The sequence below is a fragment of the Python bivittatus genome, unplaced genomic scaffold (genome assembly GCF_059951505.1).
Source record: "Python bivittatus isolate LINGU-HERP-01145 unplaced genomic scaffold, Pbiv_v1 ctg000330_np1212, whole genome shotgun sequence".
NCBI lineage: Eukaryota > Metazoa > Chordata > Lepidosauria > Squamata > Pythonidae > Python > Python bivittatus.
In genome coordinates this window covers 20,719,042-20,743,585 of record NW_028277058.1, presented here as the reverse complement: position 1 = coordinate 20,743,585, position 24,544 = coordinate 20,719,042, and the positions used below count along the sequence as shown (strand labels likewise).

At 36.0% G+C, this 24,544-nt stretch overlaps 1 protein-coding gene and 1 long non-coding RNA gene across 3 annotated transcripts in view; one reads left to right on the top strand and one right to left on the bottom strand.

The window, feature by feature from the left end:
- LOC112540105 (uncharacterized) overlaps positions 1–23,201 on the top strand; it is a 28,862-nt gene extending 5,661 nt beyond the window's left edge. The window contains exons 2-4 of one of the 2 annotated variants that reach the window (XR_015796412.1): positions 1,651–1,824; positions 3,586–3,668; positions 22,613–23,201. This is a non-coding gene — a long non-coding RNA (uncharacterized LOC112540105). The remainder of the gene's footprint in view (positions 1–1,650; positions 1,825–3,585; positions 3,669–22,612) is intronic. The other variant, XR_003084180.2, reaches the window with a different exon arrangement.
- The window catches only part of FRS2 (fibroblast growth factor receptor substrate 2), a 37,781-nt gene continuing 15,058 nt past the window's right edge, over positions 1,822–24,544 (bottom strand). The window contains exons 2-7 of the mRNA XM_025163524.2: positions 19,260–19,356; positions 18,249–18,340; positions 17,326–17,512; positions 14,543–14,701; positions 7,706–7,869; positions 1,822–7,463 (exon numbers count right to left, since the gene is read on the bottom strand). Coding sequence (XP_025019292.2) covers positions 6,474–7,463; positions 7,706–7,869; positions 14,543–14,701; positions 17,326–17,512; positions 18,249–18,314 — 1,566 coding nt within the window. The 5' untranslated portion in view covers positions 18,315–18,340; positions 19,260–19,356 and the 3' untranslated portion in view covers positions 1,822–6,473. The remainder of the gene's footprint in view (positions 7,464–7,705; positions 7,870–14,542; positions 14,702–17,325; positions 17,513–18,248; positions 18,341–19,259; positions 19,357–24,544) is intronic.

Below are 24,544 nucleotides of genomic sequence, written 5' to 3'. Positions count from 1 at the left end.
AACTAGTCTTGAGACTAAATCAGATTTATCTGGTTTCTGGGATGACTAGGTAATAGTTTCTATAAGGAACATTCATATTCAAATCAACTGCTTCTGTTAGAAACCTCATAATTTTGACTAATAAATGGACAGTGCAATAGTGCAAAACTCACTGAAAATCAGTACATAATGAAAAACAGAACAAATGAGGACAACTGAAACTGGCAGAGAAAACATTAATATCAGTTTGCACCACAGTGCAAACAAAAGCTTATACCTCCTTAAGGTAGGAATTTGTGCAAGAAAACTACAAAGTAAAGCACCATCTTGATGACTGGATCATTTTAGCATATAACTGCACATTACTACAGCAGAAACCACCTTAGAATAAATCATACAAAGACAGTTTTGGCCATCTTGAAACTGCTTCATCTCATCAGCTTCACCTGATATGGATAATTCTGAGAAGCCTTCTGCACATCATTACTTTTCCTACATAGAAATAATTCAACATGTAAATTATTAGAAGTACAAAGAGACAATGTTGTCTTCTATCGTGTTTTGGTAGAGCACCTTTTAGCTGAATTTATCAAGCTGATCATCTCAACATGTAGCCATGGCCATGTACAGGTAGTCCTCAACTTACGACCACAATTGGGACCAGAACTTCCATCGCTAAGTGATGCGGTCATTAAGTGAATCGCATCTGATTTTATGACTTTTGCTGCAGTCATTAAGGAATCTGGCTTCCCCCATTGACTTTGCTTGTCAGAAGCCCCCTGGGAAGGTCACAAATGGCGTTCATGTGACCCTGGGATGCTGCAACCATTGTAAATACATGCCAGTTGCCAAGTGCCCAAATTCTGAACATGTGACTCCAGGGACACTGCAACAGTCATAAGTGTGAAGACCAGTTGTAAGTCACTTTTTTCAGCATCACTGTAACTTCGAACAGTCATTAAATGAATGGTCATAAGTTGAGGACTACCTGTATGTGTTCACTCTTTCTGTACAAAAGTGCCACTGGCCTTCCAGATTGATTTTCCTGTGAAAAAGCTGCCTGGTGGCTGAAATAGCTAAAATGTGTTTTAAATGCCTATTACAGTCTTTGAAACTATGTTAGGCTAAATGTGCCTGTAATGGAGGCACATATTTTTCGTGCAAAGCAGAGCTGTTTCCTACCTCAGATCTATGTATTTAGCCTTCCTTCCCATTTTGCACTATTTACTGAAATAAGATAACATGATAAAAAAGGATCTTTGTGCAAATTAATTTGACATAATTTGGCTTATGTTGCTATATTTATAGAGTCTGGATACAGAAATATGGCACAGAGAAAAAGATGGATGGAATTATGATTTTACTGAATATAATTTTCAGAATAGCAGTGCACATGCTCATATAGCTCTGATGGCACTTTATTTTGGCAAACTATCACATCTTCCCTCAGGCTTTTCAGTACAAAAAAATATCACAGTAAAAGGCTTCAAGTGTGACAATTTTATCTCATATGTTGTACCTTTCTACAATATTGAAATTCAGGCTAAATTAACACAAGGTCACAAAAAACTAGATTATCAGCATGACTGAAGGCACTGTAATTTTTTGAAAAATATTGTAGAGAAAATTTCATTAGTATGCTAGTTATTTCCTCTAAATGTTTATTTTCAGTGCTGTCCTGATAAGCAATTTGCAAGTCCAATGCAAATATTAATACTGATGAAAAAAGGAAAAGCAGTCTGAAATTTGCAATTATGAATTTACCACAATGTTGACTCTATCCAGTAAAGTGCATATCATCAGATGATAGCAGCTAATGAGAGATACTGCCAGCCACACTGAAAGGTAGGTATGAAACTGTGAAAACATTTTCTATAACAGAAAACGAGAAAGGAAATAACTCTTAATTACTTTCCAACATACTAAGAAGGTAATAGTATGTTTAGGTACTGAATAGGAGAAATAGACACAGCTCATCATACTGAAGTTTTATGACTATTTTCTGGTTACATCATCCTTCCTATTACACTGCAATGCATATTTTGTCGTAGGTATTTTCAATATTTTGGAACTTAAACTTTTTCTATAACCTGGCATCTCCAAGTGTTTTGGGAATGCAGTGCCTCTAATTTTCAGCCAATATATTGACTTGGAAATCAGAGTTGTAGCCACAGTACATCTGGCACCAGTCTGGGGAAAACTACTTAAGGCATGGGGTTTTACCAAACAGATCCAGTTAACTGCAGTAGATTAAACTAAGGAGGGCTTGTATACTATTGATTTTTTGGGTTAATGTTCCTTGTAGACAGTGTCCTTAGTCTCCAACATTCTTACATTTATTGACAACAAAACCAAAGTAATGTTTGTAGCCAGATAGAAAAAAAATAAACAATTAAAATATGTTGTCATAAAGGAACACCCTGTTTATTCCAATGACAAAGAGGTCTAGTTATATATCTGGTTATATTCTCATACACTTAGAACTGGAAGATCTTTCAGGCAGTTTATCCCCATAAGTATTATTGAAATAAAAATGAAATTACAACAGAATAGAAGGCTTAACAAAGAGAGCCTCTGTGTGTATGTACATACACACAAACACGCACGCTCCTTTGGAACTGGAGCCAGTATGCCTCTGAATGGTAGTTGCTCTGTGAGAGTGAGAATGCCATTGCACTCAAAATTTTGCTGTGAGCTTCCCAGATAAACCTGACTGGCATATAGAAATTGCCCTTTGGTCTGATCAAACAGTGTCCTTATGTTTCCAAAGTTTGTTTTTTGTTTAAGCTCAGCTATTGCTTTTTAATATATTTTCTGTTCTCTTTTAAAACATTTTGTTCAACTAGAGAGGTGAAGGACCAGGGAGAAAAAATAGAAACTATCATATATACTGGTTCCAAATGTTTTTCCCCATTTTTTTTCCAATGAGAAATAGAAAATTAGGGCACGCACACACCCACTATTGATTTTAAAATAATATTGCTACATAGCAAGTTCACACTGATGCAAGTATGTTGGATGCAACATTCTAAATTAGTAAATATTAGCAATGATGCCATTGCTCCATATTTGGAATACTAAATATGTATAGAAATCTTTCCAAAATGAATACAGAATGTATTGATTGAAGAATTTGGTCCTTTTTTGAAGTCTGGTGACCCCATCTGAAAGTTCATAATCTGACAGAATTAGTACTTTCAGTTATAAATTTACTAATATTGCATGAAATAAAATAAATATGATTTTGGGACAACTGTTTTTCTCTACAGTTACTCAAAATCTGAGGGCTGTTAGTCCTGTCTAGCCAGAAACAGTTTTCCTGGAATCAATTGATACTAAACCCTAGTTAAGTGTCTATAGGACTGTATGTTGTCTAGAAAATAGTACATTGCTATGACGTTTAGCTATCCAAATGTACTGCCACTCCAATATAATATAACATGAATACTTATTTTCAGACCTTCATTCTAAAGTATGAATTCCTTTAATTTCTGCGTGATCATACTAAGGTCTACATATGACTTTAATTTCAAATAATAAAATCTTACTTTACTACTATATTGATAGTTTCGATGTTTTCATTTTCCCCTATTTTCTCAACTGAAGAAAAAGTAAGTACCTTACAGTACAAACGTATGGATGTCTATTAAGAAGTAAGTGAAACAGACTTCAATAGGACTAAGCCCCAGGTAAGCAGATAAAGGATTGCAGCTTTAGACAAAACATACTATGTGGTAACACTGGCCAGATTTGAAATTACTGTTCAAATAAAAATGCTTCTATTTTGAAATTTTATAAATACATCAAACAGTACCATTATGTGCTGATCTATATATTATATAATTCATGTTCCTTATAAGAAAATAAGCTTCCTCTATATTTCAATTTTCTCATAATGTCTGGTTTTGTTTTTTCTTTTCCCTGGAAAACCATACAAGCTAAAGCATAGCTTTTTCCACATTTTCAAAATGCATAGGAATGGCTACATCTCTATAAGCTTCATAGTTCCTTATAAAAGGCTTTACTTTTTTTGAATTGTAGGCAGAAGCTGGTTCATACTGTTATAAACTTTCCACAGCACTGGATACAATACAGACTTCTAATTGGGAATCTGACAGAATCAAAAATGGATTATAACGTAAAACAATCAACAAATGCCAAATGTACAGGAAGTATTCAGGAGTAATTAAGCTATCAGCCATCTATTAAAGAGTTACAAGTATTACTTTAGGAGACTTCCTATACATTCAGTAGGTATTCCATTTTTACTCTCAGCAAAACAAGCTTAAGATGGAACATCTGAGATCAATAACATTATAGAAATAGAAAGCAGTAGCTTACAACAGAACTGAAAGAAATTTTTGCTTGTAGATGTCAGGATCTCAATCTCACAGTACCCCAAACTCTCATTCATAGACTAAATCATGTTGTTGGCTTGTATAAGTAAGCCATATAATGTTTAAATCCATCATTCTGACTTTGATACTTGGTTTGCAATTCCTTTTTTCTGGGTTAAGCTAAATATGAAAACATGTTACAGCATGCCTCTCTGTAAAAAATAACACAGCACTTCTTGCTCTTAAATGAACATAATGCATCTTTAAATTTGTGAAAGACAGCTTTCTCTTAAGTAATAATATTACAAATGGGCCTTTCCTGTACAAATGAAAGACAATGACCAAGATGAAACGCACAAAATACATTGAACATAGACTACATACAGAGTTAAGCTATTGACACAAATGAAAAGAGGGAGGTAAGAGAATATTTTCAGAAATAGAAGGTAAAAAGAACCCACCATAGATATATGATTGTGAATTACATCCAAAACATCCAGAGAGTGTGTAGCTGTATAAATGTATAGAAAAAAATGTAGCTGCTATCTGGAAATCTAAAGCAAGACAAATTTCAGATACTTTGATGGAAGAAAACCTGATGAAAAGAAAACATTAGTGATATATAACAATAGTGGCAGGTCAACACTAAAACTTAAGTTCGTATTTAAAAAAAAAAAATAACTAACACACAGGTTGAAAACCAGACAGACCTGTGCATTAGTGATGCTTTTGCATGCACAGGAAGGAGACCTGCTTTTTTTCTTCTGTCTACATCCCTTCAGAGTGCATGGATTAGTTGTTCCAGGGGGCCTTCATAGATCTTTGAAGGTCTTTATAAGCAGCTTTGAAGAAAGTAATGGAGCTACACGGAAAAAGAGAGCTAGAAAAGTTGCACTGTAAGTAAATGCAATACCATCCCTTATGTCCTAGAATTTATAGCCCTTGGCCCATAAAGCACAATGCTCTTTTACCAACATCCATCTTCACTTGACAAAAAGTGTGAAATTATCTAGGTGCATGTCATTTCCCCACTAAATGATGTACCTTCTTCATATAACTCTCTGTTGGTATAACTTGAGAAAGCAAAAACATTTTCTAGAACTGCAACACAAACTTGTTAACTAATGGAATTGAGCAGAACATGTTTTTAAATTACTAGTTGTTGGACTTATGGTTAGTGGATTTAAAGTGCATCTTAAGATCATGGGTAATTTTAAACGAATTCCATGAGCTACATGACATCTGAATGTAAGTTTAATGAAACTAATAATTTCATATGTTTTTATCTCTCCCAAATCAGCCACTAAACAGCATTCCCTTCAGTACAAAAATTGGCTTTACTAAATTTAGTAAAAGGATTTACTATAGAAAGCTGGTCCTATTAGGAGAGGTTTGTAGGGCAACAGCTGCCTGTCAGTCCTTTCTCATAAACCCAGCACCCTGAAAGAAAACTGTACCATTGTTTGACAACTGAAGGTGACTAAAACCTTTCTCATTTATACCACATGAAGCCATAAATTCAACTGGAATATGTGAATTTATAAACATATACTATGAGAAATTCTACTGATTTGCAAATAATGCAAGTTTCAGGCAGCATAGGAGTGTCATAATGCCTTCAGTGATTTTAGGCACATGGCCAATTTGTCATAATTGGCCACTACAACTTTCAGACAATGAAATAGGCACTATAAAAATGGCAAAAAACATTTAAAAGCTGTTTCTACAATTGTAAAGTGATAATGTTATTTAATACTTTTTCTACCTTAAATTCCCTTTAAGCAAGCAAATAAAGTACAGGTAGTCCCCAGTTTAAGAATGAGTTCTGTTCCCAAGGTCTGTCCTTAAGTCAAATTTGTATGTAAGTCAGAACAGTATTATTGTATAATACTGTATAAGTAGTATTGTGTAATGAACTCAAACCACTGTGTATTTAACTCAATTCATTGTGTATTTAACTCGAATTTTGCTACAAAAGGCTCCGTTCTTAACTATGGATCGTCTGTAACCCTGGTGTTCTTAACCCCGGGACTACCTGTATTCAGATAAATCTATTAATCTATGAAACATGATAGCATTCAAAGATCAAGACAGCACTCATCCAATTAAAACAATTCTTCACAAAGGTGCAAATGATTTAACTACTCCTTTCCAGGCTCACATAGGCAGGTCAGTACTGTTATGTCTAGTTTTTCTAGAAGTACCGTCGTCTCGTGGCAGTGCTTTCTGCAAGCTTGACATAGCAGCAGTTCTTTCAATATCTATCACAGCATATAGCTCGGTGCGCCTGGTTGGCGTTGGTGGAAGTGGAGTAGTAGGAGTTTTGGGAGTCTGTGGGTTATCAGAGTCACTGCCACCTTCCAAATCAACTTGTATGTAATTGAGTTGCCTGTGTTCTGAACTTGGTCGCCTAATATCAAAATTAAAGACCGTAGGGGTACAGTCCCGACGTCTTGCATATTCAACTTTGTGAGCACTTGATGGTACTGTTACATTCTCTGTATTGACATAATTATGCATGGGATCTAAATTATTATGATAGCCATTCAAAGAGGGTGTCTTTGGTCCTAAACTGTCATCCTCCTCTTTACTTAGCTTATGAGCTTCCCAAACTGGAGGCAAGGATGGAAGATTTTCATAATTTAACAGTGCAGTTCTCCTTTGAGCTGAATTGTTGATGTTCTGAGTATCAGAGGTACTGGATGACACTAGACGACCTCTCCTGAGCCCTGGAGCATTAGGGATAGACAATCTATTTACATTTTCATATGTTAGTTTGTTACTGGAAGAAACCTCTTTGCGTTCATCACTGTCATACCCAGTATCCCATTCATTGTTACTATTTCCACTAGCTTGAGTACTGCTACCGCTTGTTTCAGTACTGTTCCCACTAATTTGAGTGCTGTTCCCACTTGATTCCAGTTTTTCCTTCTCCATTAACTGTCGCTGGACAGGTGTAGGGCCCAAAACAAATTTGACTCCTTCAGGTTCCAGTACAACCTGGGGATCCCTGTCATCACAACAAGTCTCCTCTTCTCTTGCCTTATTTGTTTCTGCATTGGGAACCTTTTGTTCCAGCGGTGTACGCACATTTGGCTTGTTTTTTCTTTCCTCCTGTACACCCGTTGTATTCACATATGTATGGACCTGCAAAAGATACAGTCAAGTGTCAACCTTATACTTTGCCATATTCTTTTCTGCTCCTGATCACATAGATAAGTTATACCCAAAAGTGATATACAATAATTTGGATACCCACTAAACAAGAAACTGGGTTCAGGGTATTTCCATCATAAAAAGGATGTATTTTAGCAATGTTAATATAAATATATAATCATGCTAGTTACAGCAGAATTAGAATGTGGAAGAGAAAATTCAGAATAACTTACTTGCTCCTCCGCTACAAGTAAGGGGTGTGTTGACTCTTCACCTACTGAAGGAAGACGTGCACTTCCTACTGAAGGGTGTCTGCTGGAAGGATGTGATGAAGCATCTCCATAGGAGGGATACCTTGGGTACCCATTAGGTAAATTCTGCCCACTTAATCCAGGTGCTGGTTAAAAAGAAAATCCAATTATTCTATTGGGATTAAAATACTATTCCTTCAGAAAATATATATTAATAAATAATAAATGCAGGTTAGATTGTAACAACTGCAGGGACTTGACCAGGCAGTCACCAGGAGTCAACAACTGACTCAAAAGCACACACACAAAAAAGCTGTAACAAAGAATTCTACAGAATTTCATATCAGCATTCTATCTTAAGGAAAGCAAAATTCATTTTGTACTCAGGCTTCCTAGAGCAAGGGCCACATGTATTAAAAGGGGCCTCATACTCCATATTGAAAACTGGATACCTGTCTGGGAGCATGGACTGGCTAACGGAAGGACAGTAATTGAATCCTGTTACAAACTGATGATTCTTGGGTTTGGCCTGCTCTGCATCAGATTGTACTCATTAAAATTTATAACCTACACCATTCTCAAGACTTGGAGCAACTTTTGAAAAAAGGAATATTTAATTATTCACTGTTTGCTCAGTTTTTATGGTCACCCACTCACTATGCAACTCTGGACAACTAATATCCAGTTAAAACAAGAAAATCACTAGGTGAAATATAAATCAACATAAATAATCAAACAATATTAAAGTTCCTCTATGCAGTCATGCTGTACTTTGACTGTTCTGTATACTTCTTTAGGATCTTCTAACATGAACAGTACCATATTAAATAAATAATCATTATTTATCATGATGACATTTTAATTCTCTACATTTATACAAGACATATTTATAATTCACATTTCTCAACATACAAACTGAAACCAAAGAAATAGAGTAATAACAGATAACAGAAAAGGAAGATAGTCATCCTTAGACACAATAACATCTCACAAAGGGAGCCATAACCCACCCTAGCCAAAGCTTAGGGAACAAACCAGGTCTTCAAGGCTTGCTTAAAGGACAGCAGAGTTGGGTTAGTTTGATCTCTGGGGGCATGCTATTACAGAAGGCAGGCACCTGCTAGACAGAAAGCAGGCTTCCTGGGCCCAATCAGATGACACTATTTAATGGATGGAACCCACAGGATACTGAATCTCTCTGATCTTACAGGATGGGCAGAAACAATAGGAACAAGAAAGTCTCTCAAATATCTAAGCCCCATGCCATGGTGTGGCTTTGTAGATGATAACCAGCACATGGAATTGCACCCAGACATCTACCAGTAACCAGTGCAGTTCACAAAGCAGAGGTGTTACATGATCATACTGTGGCATATCCATAACTACTCATGTTGCTACATTCTAGACCAACTGAAGATTCCTAGTGGTTTTCAATGGTAGTCTCATGTAGAGCTTATTGTAATAGTTCACAAATGAGGTACCCAAGGCATGAATGACTGAGAAGGGCCTCAATCAGTTAGGAGCCAAGATATACAGATGAATATCATCAGTATACTGATGATACCTGACCCAGTGCTAATGGATGACCTCATTCAGCAGCTTCATGTAGTTATTAAATTTGGAGGGGCAAGAGCATCAAGACCTGAGGCACCACACAGGTCAGGGACTTCTCCCATCCCCCCATCCCCCATCAACACCAACTGGAACTGACCATGGAGAAAGGAGATGGATCACTCCTGATCAATGGTATCAAAGACCACTGAGAGATCAAAGAGAGCCAGGATGGCTGTATCATCCCCATCTTTGCTGCCATGATCTTTTTTTCCCAATAATGTTATTAAAAGTTTTAGATAGAACAAAAGAATACAAGTGAGAATAAAAGGGGGAAAAGTGTAAGAAAACTAAACAAAACAAGAAAACCCCCTCTCCCCTAAAAAGCACAAATCCATAATCTCTTCACCTCCTCTCATTTAACCAATATAACCTCTTTGTCCCATAACCCATCTCTTAACAATAGGCAAATCAAATAAGTAACCCCTTCTCCCATCCAATTCTCAGCAAAAAGTCAAGAGCTCTAAAATATTAACATTACTTAACACATTAAAATTCAGTGTTCTACACCTCCACTCTTAGCTAAAACAAAATCCCATTTAAAAGGCATAAAATGGTCCCACTATAAACAAAATAAAAACAAAGTTTAAGATAACAAGAAGAGACTATTTCTTCTTTACAAAAGACAAGCTCCAGTACACAACATTTTGCCCTAAATAACAACCTACCCCATTCAGATAAACATTCCACATCTCAACTCTAAACTATAAGTAAATTCACAAGACTAAAATTTAGCATAACAAAAATAGTTTCTCCTTAAAAAAAAACAAGATCAAACTTCGTTACCTTAAGTAAAAAGGCAATTAAATACAAAGCCAATTTGAGTACTATGAAATTAAGATACATAAAATAACAATAAAGGAAAGAACAAAAACACCTAATGAAGTATAAACAAATCCAGCGTACCACATTGTTTTCCCAGTTAAGATATTTGCAAATCCAAAAAGAACCAGCCAGAACAACAACGTCCTGTTTTATCCCTGGTTGAATAAGCCAATTTTATATTCCTTTTTTCTTCTATACAGAACAATCTTTCTGTGTAATCCATGCATATGGTAATTGACCTTCATTGAAAATTTCTTCAGTACTTTAAACAATCTCTGTTGTGACTCCAACTAAAAGAAATTAACCCAATTGCTCTCTAGGATTGTCATTTTTATTTATTTCTTAGTTTTCAAATTCTCATCCAATTTTTTTGTTTATGTCTGATGAAAAGTTCTTATTCAGATTCTCATTTAAGTTTTCTTCAGATAAGTTTTCCTGCATATCTTGTTCTATAATATCTCCTTCTAAAACCAGAATGTTCTCAGAAAAACACAACATACTGTACCTGACATAATTGTTTCAATATCCTGCTGCAGTTCCTCAAAGATATCGCTAAACGCCATTTTAAATTACTTGTCTTATGTCTTCAGTCTCAAAAACAATTTCTCTTTCCCACAAACACGCAATCATTCTTTATAAGTAATTTCAGTCTTAATATTCAAAGTCCAATTTCCAACACTTTCTGAGTCCTTAATCTGTTTGAAAGCTTTCTATAGCAAAAACCTTGTCTTACTTTCTGCTGTTTATTTAAAGTTCTTAAAATTTATAAAATAAATCTTCATACTCTTATATTAAGGATTGAAGACACTCACCAGCTATTTCCAACCTTGTCACTTTTTAGGTGTCTAAATTCTTTGAAGTAGTTAATAGGCAATTAGAAGGTAGTTAGCAAGGAAAGTATGCAAACTTATTGTCCTTTAAAAAGGCTGCATTTATGGAGAATTCCCCCGTCTCCTGATTCCCCCCCCCCGGAAAAGGAAACAATCATAAGGAGAATCAACTTGGGCAATCTCAATGTCTCTCTCTTTAATCCAGAAGATTGTAGGATGCAATATGTTAACCGGCTCCTTGTTAAAGTCTGCAGGCATCAGCTCCGCTTTAAACGGAGTTATCTTCAGTCCACCATCCTCCCCAGGAAATCCCCTTGCTGCCATGATCAATGTCACCTCAGTGCTATATCCTATTCTGAAGCCTAACTGAAAGGAGTCCAGATAATCTGTTTCCTTCAGGGCCCTTTGAAGCTGCAGCCTAACCATCTTTCTCAGCAACCTTCCTCAGAATGGGGAGGCTGAACATTGAGCAAAAGTTGTCCAGGACTATTAGACCAAGTGATGGTTTATTTTTTTTAATGTAATTTTATTGAAAGTTTGAAAAACAAGAGTAAAAATTAATACAAACTAAAATAGAATAAGAAAGAAAAAAGAAAAAGGAAGAAATAAAAGAGAAAGCTAAAGTGCAAAAAGAAAAAAAGAAAAAAGGTAGAAGAAAAATAGAAAAGAAAAAAGATATAAAGAAGTGGCTTCTGATCTTCTTTACAGCAGTTATAAGTACAATTGTAGATTTACCCCTTTTTTTCTAAAGTTATATCGTGACTCTCTTCTTTCTATAATCTATCTTATCTAATCGTCAAAACTATAGATCATAAGTTCATTTTTTTCTGTTTTACACAAAAAATCCATAAGGGGTTTCCAGACAGCAATACATGTAGATACTGTTTTTTCTCTAGTCAAACAGGTCAATTTGACCATTTCAGCAAGTTCATCATTTTCACCAACCATTCCTCCATGGTAGGTATTGTCAAATCTTTCCATCTTTGTGCATACAATAATCTCATTGCGGTTATCATATATAAAAACAAAGTTCCATGACTTTTTTACAACTATTTATCCATCAGTCCCAAGAGGAAAGGTTCTGGTTTCACCTATATATTAATCTTTAAAATCCTCTGAATCAGTATATGCATTTGAATCCAAAATCTTCTAGTTTTTTTGCACGTCTGCCAAGCATGATAAAAGGACCCTTCTTGTTCACATTTCCAGTATAGATTTGAGGTACCTTTATACATTCTAGATAAAATTATCTAGACCCCTTCAACAACCTTAACACAAAGGTAACCTTAGTGTGGTCTGTTGGGAATTCTGCAGGTCTGCTGTCTATGAACATCTCGCACTGTGTAAGGATGGTCCTTAACTGGTCCACGTCCCCTCCATATTTCTTTGGTAAGTTTTCACGAGAAGAGCACTGGCGGTCCAGCTGCAGGTTGTTGGGCGTTTTGCCTGAACTGCTGTGCCAACTGCATCACCGCAGCTCGTAAATTATTGATCTGTGTGTCCACTTGCTGTTGATGCTGTAGTAAGGCTGCTGCTAGATGCTGTGGTGTTATCAGTGCTCCTTGAGGATCCGTAGCTATGCTCAATTTTTCTTCCCCTTCTTGGGAATAAGAGTCTGGCAAGATTGATGTCATGCCCAATCCAAGAATAAGGTGAAACAGTCCAGTTGAATTAAGTTCCTTTATTTGCTTACACCTCATAGACAGAATCTTGCCAGACTAAATCTATACTTCTGCATCAAGTAGATATACCCTGGGAGATTCTAGGGAGTGGCTATCCTGAACTTCTTATGTTTCCCACTCTCCTCTTGCAGACTGTGTTGTCTCTTGTTTCCTTTCCCTCCCTGCAATGCACCTCCTCTTTCCTGATAGCCTTGCTCTCTGCTTCTATCCCCCACATCACCCTCCTCTTTGTATATACATTCCATCACAGTAATCTTTGGTAAATTTTGCTTCTTTAAATATTCATCTATTTTCTCCAGGGAAATTTCTTGTCCTTTATAGAAATTGGAATAATATTGATGAAATACTTTTTGCATAATCACATTATTTTTTATTACAGTATCTCCCTCTTGTAATTTCAATATCATTTTCTTTTCTTTTTCTTTTTGTAATTTGTATGCCAACCACTTCCTTGGTTTATTTGCAAACACAAAATGTTTTTGTTTTGCATAATTGATTTTTATTTCCATTTCTCTTAGTGTTAACATAGATAATTGTCACTGTACAAGCTTAATTTGTTGAGAAATATTTATCTTCTCTGGAAGCTTCTTTAATTCCTCTTCTTTTCTTTTTATCACATCCAAAATAGCTTGTGTTTTCTCATGCCTCTTCTTTTTGAGTTCATTAAGGTCCAGGGATGGTTTCTTGAGGGGGGAGCATGCCACCATCTCCTTAAAGGAAAGCATAACAACCCCTTTCTCAGAAAGGAATTCAGTACTGCTTGGATCTAACCACATGTCACCTCTCTGGAGGCCTTCATCAATTAGGAAGGACACAGATCTAACAAACAGGTGATTGGATTAAGAGACCCAAGCATCCTGTTCACTTCTTCAGCAGTTACAGGATCAAATTCTTCCCATATAACTGAGCAAGACCACACTTCAGCCACCTTGACCATCCAGTCAGAGTTCAATTCTAAGCAGATCTGAGAATTTTTTTTTTGTCCGATGCTGAGAATATGCTTCAGGCAATCTAAGAGGCAATTCCAGCTGCCCTCTGATGTTCAAATATCCTTTGGAGTGAGCTTCGTTGACAAAGACTTGTCATGGTCACAGAAGATCTAGGCCTGGGCAGAGCTTGGGCTGGTAACATACATGTTCCTTGACTGACCCTGCTTTTGCTGCTTAAACTTCCCACTGCTGCAGCTCAGGTCATTGTTCTCCACTCGTGTGCTCAGGAGTCAAAATTCTTGCTACTGCAGCTCCACCCAGTCTGCCACATTTCCCAAATTGGAAAACTTCCAGCCTTCCTCTCCCCCACCACTAGCAAGCATGCGTATATCCCAGGCCAAAGCCCCATTCTAAAGTCCATCTGAGAGATCACCTCAGTACAGTCATCTCTCAGTGCCTCTGCACAGTAGGCCTCTACAATCCAAACTCTGCCCTGACTGCACAGTAAGCTGTCACAGCTCACTCCCAAGACAACCCTCTCATGCTCATTTCAACTATCAACTCAGTCTCTACTCTGCAACCCCTGAAATCATCATCTTTATTACGGTCACAGACCAAAGCAACCCCCGAAATATTACAATCCGTCTCTCTCCCCTGCCCCTGCCCGCCCCGACAGAAACATTCGATAACAGCTGCTAACATTCAATTCCTACCAAGAGCCATCTTGAAAAAAATATTCAAGAACAAATCTCTTATGACAACAGCCAGAATAAATTCTTTTAGTCCATTAATTCCTATATATTTCCTTTAAAATATTAACTGTCACCTGGTATGAAAAAATTACATGCAATAATTATCATTTGAAACAGTCAAAGTAAAAATTTTTGGCAACCTTAATAAGTCATGTAAGCCTAGTAATGAATCACTCATACATAAACTTACTGGTAGGTGTGAGAGGTGTTCTTGGAACTTCAATCTCTGTTTGATGTAGATTCCTTTCTACAACTGGCTCTTCTACTACATTTATACTATTATTCTGCATGATTTCTTGCAACATATTAAATAGTTCCTCTGCACGAGCACACTTGAAGGCAAATATCCCTACAACAACATATATTAGACATCTTCATATATGTTAGTATAATCCATTTACTCATATACTTGTTAATTAAAGAGAAATATCAAATTTAGTTTATAAATTTTTAATAATTACAAGTTCCTGCAATTCCAAGGGAGAATTTTTGGTATTCATATCAGAAAACTACATCTCGGGAACTACTGCCTCTTATAAGAACACAGTTTCACAATTAATACATTTCAGGTTTTCTGCTCAATTACAGTACCAAAATTAATGTGAATTTCCTTTACAAAGAAGTAAGAAGGAGCTGACACAGGGTACACAGTCCAGGTTCATGTCAAGGCTAAACATTGAAGGACCAGGAGGCAGAAGTGACTAGAACAAATGAAGCAAATTTGATTTGGTCTCAAGGACTGAAACCAGAAACAAAGTAAGCAGTATCAAAGATTTTCCTCTAGTATTGTTCCACTTTGTCTTTCAGCAGCAGTGGAGTGCCCCAACTTACTATCATCAGCAAAGGGAAACAGTATAGTTGTGGCTTTGTATTATTCTTTCATTGAAAGCATTAAGTTGACATTCTTGTTAACAAGCGTGTGTCTTTGCTACTGCTAGCTTTAGCTGATCTAACATATTAAAACTATTATGTACTATTCTATTCAAGCGAGTAATAAAGTTCAACCCAGCCCCCCCTCTTTAAATTGTAATCTACTGACTGTGTCATGCAAACTTCACTGACAGTAGGTGGGCCATGCACTATTCTGTCTGGGATAATACTGCCCTTTGAAGAAAATTGTCTAGGCCTGCCTCCAGAAAAGCAGGTTTATAAACCTGAAATGTATTAAGAATTTTTCCTTATGGAGCAAGACTTTCAGTTTTAACAAGTATAATTCTAAGTAATATGACTTTTGAAATGCTCCCATACTACACCAACTGGAATTGACATGCAGCTGTAGTGTATAACGGATAGCTTAAATACACAGTGAAGGCAAGCATTTGAAGATAAAACTAGTTCTGTAGAGTTACCTGATACTGAAATATACAGCTCACATACAGCTGGAGATAAATTATTAATTTGGATAATTAGACAAAATAAACCATAAAGATACACGCTATTTGTACTGCATTTAACCATACTTCATGAACAAAAAGCTAAAATGGTGATAAATAGATGCACCCCATGGACACTTGTGTGTTCTCAAATACAAAGGGATAATTGGATTCTGAAAATATGGTTGAAGATTTATATTCACATGACCTTAGTTTTTAAAAACCCATCAATAAAAATGATACTTAACTCTTGAGAATATAAACGTGTTTACAATTTATGTCACTTATCTACACATGAATAATGTGGGAGAGGCTAGAACTGAGATGTGATTTATCCAAGGCCATTATGTGAGTTCAGTGACTCACAAACTGCACTTCCCTATTTGCCTTCAGCAGTTGTATTAAGAAGCACATTGTATATCAACATGAAGACTCAAATAGCCACCAATAAAGCTATTCTCTATGAAATTGTTTAATTTTCACTTGACTTTTCTCTAAGTCAGTGGCCATCACCCCACCTTGCAGCAATACATTTCTTAAGTATGCATTTTGTGGCAAACATTTCTATCTCATACTGAATCCATTACCTGAATTCAGTTGTAAAAAAGGGAGAAAAAAGCATTAATCCTTTCCAGCAGGTTCTCTCTCTGTGGTCCATTTCTAAATTAAACATCTTTCCTCAGAGGGAAAGTGTTATGATATCTTTATCATATTATTGTCCGTTTCTCTCTTTTTTCTGTCTCTTTTTTACGCTATTTTCCCTATGTGACCACAGATTTATGGCCTTTGTATTTTAAATACTTTTTCCAATAAACTCTAGTTGAAACATGTCTTTTTCCTGCTGTCATTGAACATTGAATTGATGGGGTGCAGGTTGATGAAAACATGACTTTAAAATTGCTTTCCTGATCAGCGAATGCCAGTTAGGTTAACATTGTCTGTCTAATGCCAATAAACCTCCTTAACAACATAATCCTATGCTGCAGGACAGTATTTCAGGATGAGAAGGTTGGGTTTTCCTCTCCAAATATATAGTTCCAACCTTATGGTAGAGAGGGGGAATTTGACAAATACCACTCCTCCTAATTTCCCTCCATGGCAGGTTCTTTCTGTCACTGGGTATCCCCACTTTTGGAAAGGCCTAAAAAGGGGGAAGGGGCAGAAAGCAAATGGGCAGGGCTAAGGTTCCAGTCTTTCCCCAGTGCTCCCAGCCCTCTGCCAGACACAACTTTTGTCTACCTCCCATATTGATCTAAATATAGTCTCTCCATTTGCCTGCAATGGAAGTTTTAAAAATAGAAATAAAATAATAATAATAAAAAAAAACCTATGGGATAGCAAACACTGGCTTTTTGCACTTGCCAGTTGGTTACCAGTAGGACTTTGAACTTGTCAGAGTACTTCAAAAGTTCAAGAGAATAACTGTATCCATGACAGGGGTTTCATTTAACTCAACAAATTCGCTTAAAACTACAACAGATCCAGGTTGGTTAATACCCATGTATTTCTAAGTCTTCATATGTCACCAACACTATTACTTTACTTTAGATATGAATTCCATTTAACAGAATTATGAAAAAGGGGGGCTATTTATACATACCTGGTCCAGTTTGACATCTTCGACCGCTTTCAAATGAGAAAAGATTGGAATCATAGCCATAACGGCGCAGGCAGAGATAATGCCACTTGACAGAATCCCGTTTACGGGTATACAAGATTAATTCTGTATCTGTAAGTTCCATTATACCAGAACCCAATTCATTACCATCATCATCCACATTAATAACCTAGAAAATATATGTTTTTAGAAAATAAACTCATAACAAGATTCACATAATCAAGATCAAATATTTATTTATACACTTTAATAACATCCATATACTAAACATAATTGAGCAAATCCTTGTTAAAAACTGCTAGATAACAGAAAATAAATCTAGTATAATTATATGAATACATAGCTTATAAGTATTTTTTTTCCCCAGAATGTGAAAATGTTTCTGCAGCCACAAAATATATTTCATCTTTCCCTCATCCACTTCAGTGGGTTTAAGTAGATCTAATTTATCCCAATGATTTGGTGATATCAACTATCAGACTATTTCTAGTCTTATTAATAGTCAACACCAACTATTTCTAGTCTGAAAATGTTACAAAAAGAGAAAAATCCAAAGAATCTCTGTGGTAAATAATAGAGAAGCTCTATACACTAGTAGCACAAATAATATAGCAGAGTTGCGGTGTATGGTTTTTTGCAGTTGTTTGATTGACAGCTCTCAACATCTCTGAGCATTAGCTCTGCACTCATGGGAGTTGTAGTCCAAAATATGGCAAGCACAGGCTGCCCAGCACTGTATCTCAACCTTACTTAGCTCTTTCTTTAACAATCGACTTGAAAAATCTTCAGTTCAGAATTTTAAAAAAATTACCACAGAAATCTCTATCAGTCCTTACAATTAATATTTTTCCTTGCCAATCCCAAATCAGAACTTTGCACTCAAAAGTTTCCATGTAGAATTGTACCTTGAATTTGTTTCGATGGTTATCAGGGACTGTTTCTTTATCAGGACAGCTACAACAGCTACCCATGACTTCTTTAGAAGACCATGTGATTACTACAGCAAAGTAAAGAGAACTGTTTAAAGATGAATGCAATACAGAGAAATGGAAAATAAAGTGCAAATAATTGCAAAACACTGAGAAAATATATGATAGGTATTATAAAGCAGTATGGAGAGATCAAATATAAGGATGTCTGTCTGACAGAAAAATAGTATGTTTAAATGCTTGAATAATGCACCAGGAATTCCACATTTCTAAAATACTGTATTTTTAGTAATGAAACAACTTATTTGATAATGTTGTTACAGTTCCCTTATACTAAAGAAAAGATAACAAGAATGAATGCAAAAATTACATGAAACTTAGTCTGTTCAGTGTGCCTGGGAAGGTGCTGGACAGGATTTAATGAACCTGAATGTTTTGCAGCAAATGTTAGATTACTTGATACAACAAGGAGTACAGATCTGAAAATTAATGTATCATAAACCAAGGCAGTTGTGTTTGATGGAAAAGTAAAGCAAATGCTGGAAGATTTACACAAATAATGAAAAATTAGAGCAAATAGATGAATTTGTATACCTTGGTAGAATGTTTTCTAAAGATGGGGAAAAGGATGAAGAAATGTTAAGATATACAAATTCTGGCAGAAAGGTAGTGGTAGTATCTCTTTCTAAAAAATGGTTACAGCTAGAATCCGATACTAAAATGGCAAATGTGCTTACTGCCACAGAAACTACTTGAGCAGGAAAACAAAAGCTGGAGAACCACTATATGTATATCAAGTAACCTTACAAACTTTTTTGGGGCTAATTAAAAGACACAATAGAAGCTCTGTTGTTCCTGGGCAAGAGCTACTTACATTCCACCTACTTACAAGACAGGAAATATAATAACTGGGTACCTTGCAATTCATATATAGGATGATTTCAGATTCTGGTAGAAAAACATCTGACTGAAAGTAAATATACTCACCTAGATTTGGCCATTAATATTCCTAGCCTCTGGTATAGCAACAGTACTCCTTTCATACTTCAAAACATCATGTTGTCTTTCCAGACAGTTGCTTGACCTATAAATCAAAGTTTAAACAAACTGTAAAACAAAATTGAGAAAAGAGCTTTAAATAGAAAACCAGCTCTAAAACAAAACAGTTGTTACTATTCTGTTATGAACCACTACTAATTTATGTTCTTAATGAATAGCAACTCTAAGGTGTATGTATTCACGTGTATTATATATAACAAAAAAGAACGAACTTTTTGAGTTCAGTGTACAACAGAAGACCCTCCACTGAGAGCATCTTCTGTGACAGTGGTGTTAGATGATGACAACATTTGCACATTCCTCATCCATTTTAATATAGCATATTCAAGAAAAGTTGTAGATATTTTACATCCAGCAATCTTGATTTCTGTATAGTGAGCAATGTAGAACCAACTTGCCATTCCATCAAAAGCTACATATGTAGTGTTGATTCCTGTACACTCTGCCAAAGTGGTCAACATTCATCCCTCAAGAAGTTGGACTTCAACTCCCATAATCCTGTACTCCCTTTCATATTGGCTAGGGGATTGTAGCTCAACATTAGGAGAGCTACACGTTGCTTACCTCAGTCTAGTTTAACAAATCACATGTAGTGTGTTATATTGTACTTAAATTACATCAAAAATAGTCATTAATATTTTTTGCACCTATACTAACATACTTTGGGTAGTGAAATATATGATAATCTCATTTGCAATAAAACAGATGTGAAAAAAGTGGATCATAGTCATGTTTCTGTGTGTGAGAAAGAGAAAAACATAAGAAAGGAAAAACTGGTCAACTACCTTATGACAGTGTTTCTCTTGTGCAGGCAGTAGGATTTTGTTCCGTAACTTACTTACTTACTTTATTTATTTATCAAATTTGTCACTGCTCATCTCATTAAAAAATGACTCTGGGCAGTTTATAGAGAAGCTAAAATCAATTTAAAAAACAATATAATGAATAACTTTAATGAAGAAAATAACTCAAAACTCTCAAATATCAATGTACAGGTAGTCCTTGCTAACCAACTGCTCATTCAGCGACCATTCAAAGTTATGACAGCACTGAAAAAGGAGACTTGCGATCAGTCCTAAAACTTGTGGCTGTTGCAGCATCCCTGCAGTCACATGACTGCAATTTGGACATCTGGCAACCAGGGCGCATTTACAATGGGCACAGGTCCCATGGTCACATGATCACCATGTGTGATCTTCAAAGCTGGCTTCTGACAAACAAAGTCAATGGGGAAGCCAACAGGAAGTCACAAGTCTCAGTCACATGATGTCACACTTAACAACCGCAGTGATTTGCTTAACGACCGCAGCCGGAACTGATGTTGTAAGTTGTGCACGGTCACATGATGTTTCACTTTACAACCATGTTGCTTAGTGATGAAGTTGCCAGTCTCAATTGCAATTGGTAAGTGAGGACTACCTGTAAAAGGAATGGGAAAACAGTTCAGGTAATAGCTGAACACAATGAAGAGCAAACCACCAGATGGGTTTGACTTAAGAAAACCATCTTTGTACATCCAGTCATCTCTCACTAAATCACGTTTTATCTAGTAGACAAGCATTTAACCATGATGCATCAAATCTGATTGGGTTCTAATACTTGATTGGGTTCATATTTAATTTCTAGTATTTAAATAGAAAATTTACTGGAGCAGCAGCATTGATTTTTCTTAATTTATTATTTAATCAGTTTGTAAAGCTGCCCATCTCAGCAAGTGACTCTGGGTGGTGAACAATAACAAACAGAATAAAAACAATGATATCCTGAATTCAAAAATTAAAATACATAGCAGGTGAGAAAAACAACACAGTCAACAGCACTAATACAGCCAGGAGACAGGTCCTTTCACACACTCAGGGCCTCAGGCCTTGGCATAGAACCAGGTCTTTACTGCCTTACAAAAAGCCAGCAGGGTCAGGGTCTAATCTCCAAAGGGAGACTAGGGTGGGCACTATGGCAGAAAAGGCAGGCCTCCTGGCCCTGCCAACCAGCACTCCTTACCCGACAGGTCCGAAGTATGCCCATCTTGACAGACCAGATTGGACAGGTAGAAATGAATTTATCTGTTTTTAAACATCAAATTTCTTGCATTAGAAAAATCTGTCAGTATCATCTCCCGGGGGGTGGAGGGTGGGACAAGTATTATATTAGGTTTTTAATACTTAAGCAGAGAATGCTATAATTTTCTCATAGAAGATTATAAAAGACAGGCTTAAAAGTATGATGAAAAAACAAAAAAGCTTACAAATTTCTGCTAAGTTTCATAACAAAGTGCTACAGCTGCTTGTTTTCAGAACTTGAAAGAGACTACATTTAGTTTGAAACTTTATAAAAACATTCTTTAAATACCACAACATTAAAAGGGTCAGAAAAGTCAAGACTATATCCCCCAACATCTTAGTTTAATCCTGAGAGAGCTGGTAAAAAGGAGGTTTAGTTGAACTTGTCCATTTCTGGGGAAAAAAATCCAACATTTTGACAGAAGAAAGCTGAAAATCATGAAACAACTCCATACACAGATTATAAAGTCAGAATCTTCCTGAGATCTTGTTTCATTAATTTCACCAAACATTAGAAGCTCTGCTAATTATACAACAAAATACAGTAATAATTCAAATAATTATCCAACTATTTTTCACACTTCCTACATCATCGCAGCATAGTCAAACTTGTAGAAACATGCTGGGATCCATTAGCATTTATTTTTTTAAATCACATAACACTCTTAAGAGTACTAGTCCATTAAAACTGAAAACAGTATTTAAATGCCAGTTCACATAATACCCACTTCAGTAGTGAATGCTGTGAAAGCATGGTTTAGAAAATAACATAGATACAGAAATAATATCTGTATAATATTTTGTTTGTTTGTTTCAGTCCAGTATTTGTTTTGGCAAAAACAAAACAAAAACAAACATTTATTTCACAAACAGGAAAAAATGTTCTCGACTTACACATCTGATAAAAAATAATCTGCTTAAATATCTTGTAATTTATGGTACCTCTCACCTTTGATTCCTGAGTATCTTTTTATTCAACATATTTAAATATGTATTTATTTCTTGAGACTTTATCATGTTTGAAAATATCAGTTACCAACTGCTTTCCTATTCAGAGCCATCAAATTGCTCTTAATTTAGTCTTCGCATTAACTAGCCACAATCCAATCTTTTGCAAGATTGGTTTTCCCATACCATATCCTTCTCTTTTAGATAAATGTATTTTCGAGCTACAGTACTAATGTTATTTAAAATATCATTTCTCCTGCTCTTCCATTACAGCTGTGTTTCTCCCTTTTCAAACCTAGAAGATGAGTCACATATAATGACAATGCAAGCAAACAGAGACTGGATTCATGTGTCATGCTAAACTGTAATATAGCTTGGTTTGGGCCTAGCATGTTGTGTGCACATAATTACTGTGGTAAATTAGATATGGTTTATGTTTTTCCATGATACGTGATCCCAGAAATCATAATTTAATAAATTTTGGACTAGTGTAATATGTGACTTCCCAGAATATCTCATTGTCCTCATGCAAAACTAATACATAGGTACGGATGCCATAATCTGAACAGAAGATAGCAAAACAGACTGGCTCCAAGTCAGCAAAGCAATGAGACAAAGCTGTATACTCTTTACTTATTTATTCAACCTGTATGCTGAATATAACATTGAGAGAAGCTGGATTGGAAGATGAGTGTTGTTTTAAATTTGGAGAAAGAAACAACACTAACCTGTGCTATGCTGATAGTCGAAAATGCAAAGGACATGGAAGTTCTAATAATGAAAGTCAAGAAGCAAATTAAAAAAACGGGACTAAAATTAAATATAAAGAAGGCCAAACTAATGGCAGGCAACAGGTACTGCAAGAAGCCCTACACTTGACAATGAATATATTAAAGTGGTGGATAGCTCCTGCCTTTTAGGACTGGCTATCAACAGTAAAAGAAGCAGCAGCCAATAAGTATTCCACAGACTAGTAGAAATGAAGGCCTTGGAGAAGTATTAAGATGCCAGGATGTGTCAGTACCTACAAAAATCAGAATCATTCAAGCAATGGTTTTCCCTGTGACAGTCTATGGAAGTGAAAGTTGGACTGTGAAGAAGCAGAAAGAGTATTGTCGCTTTTGAACTTTGGTGTTGGAGAAGACTTCTGAGAATACCACATTTGCATGTTCTTCCTTCAAAGTCGCTATGATTAAGAAGTTGCACAGGACAAGGATAAAGAAGTAATGAATGCACTCAGATCAACCAGCTGAAATGATTTAATGGGTTATGCAAAATCCTCTGAGTCTTTACCAGGTTAACAGCTTCTAAACTCTGTATGGATTATGAAGAGAGGGTCCGTTCCTATGTGTTGTTTGCCCAGGCGTTATCCTAGTCTCCCCAGTCTTCTAAATAGCAAAATAGTTTGGAGGTGGATTCAGAGCTTGGGCATCCACAGCAAGCCTTATTCAAAGTCTCTGAGGGCATGTGAGGACCACAGATTGTCCACTTCTGGTCTAAATCCTGCCTACCTTTTCCTGGTACAGAAGAGATGCTACCTTTTTGCAAATTTGAATTAACATTTCAGAAAATCAAATAATATGGAAGACGAAATGAATAGCCAATAACATTAATGATACAAAAGTCAGTATCTACACTTCAGAGGGTAGGTAGACTTTTTTTTTTCTGAAAACAGTTCTGAATGTTTCTTCTTACCATAAGAGGGTAAATCATGAAATCCAGAGTCTGGAGACATCCATTATCTCTGCAACTGCAAATTATATGCTACTGTTAGATATATAGTAGCGTCTCACTACTGTGCCTCAAAACTAAAAATGTAGACTTGCTCATTATAAACTCCTTAGCTCCTAAAAAATAAAGTAATTGAAATCCTTATACAAACTCAACAGAATTATAGGTTACTACACATCACCAATATAGTGTTTAGTACTTGAATGTGTGTGATTAGAAGAGCTAATGCATGATCACATCAAATTCCTTCCCTCAACTTACAGATCAAAAACTTGCCCGCTCAGCTACATTCTTCTTTAAACAGCCAATGTTACCCTGGTAACCCTACGCTGCTGACACAGGCAGCTGGTCCATTTAAAGTCAGCCCTAGCTGGCAATTGAAATGCTTGTTCAACCAGTTGAAAATAGATTCTCCAATTTTCAAGTACTGTTTGCTACTAGTTTTCAGATTTTTTTTCAGGACTAAATCTACTT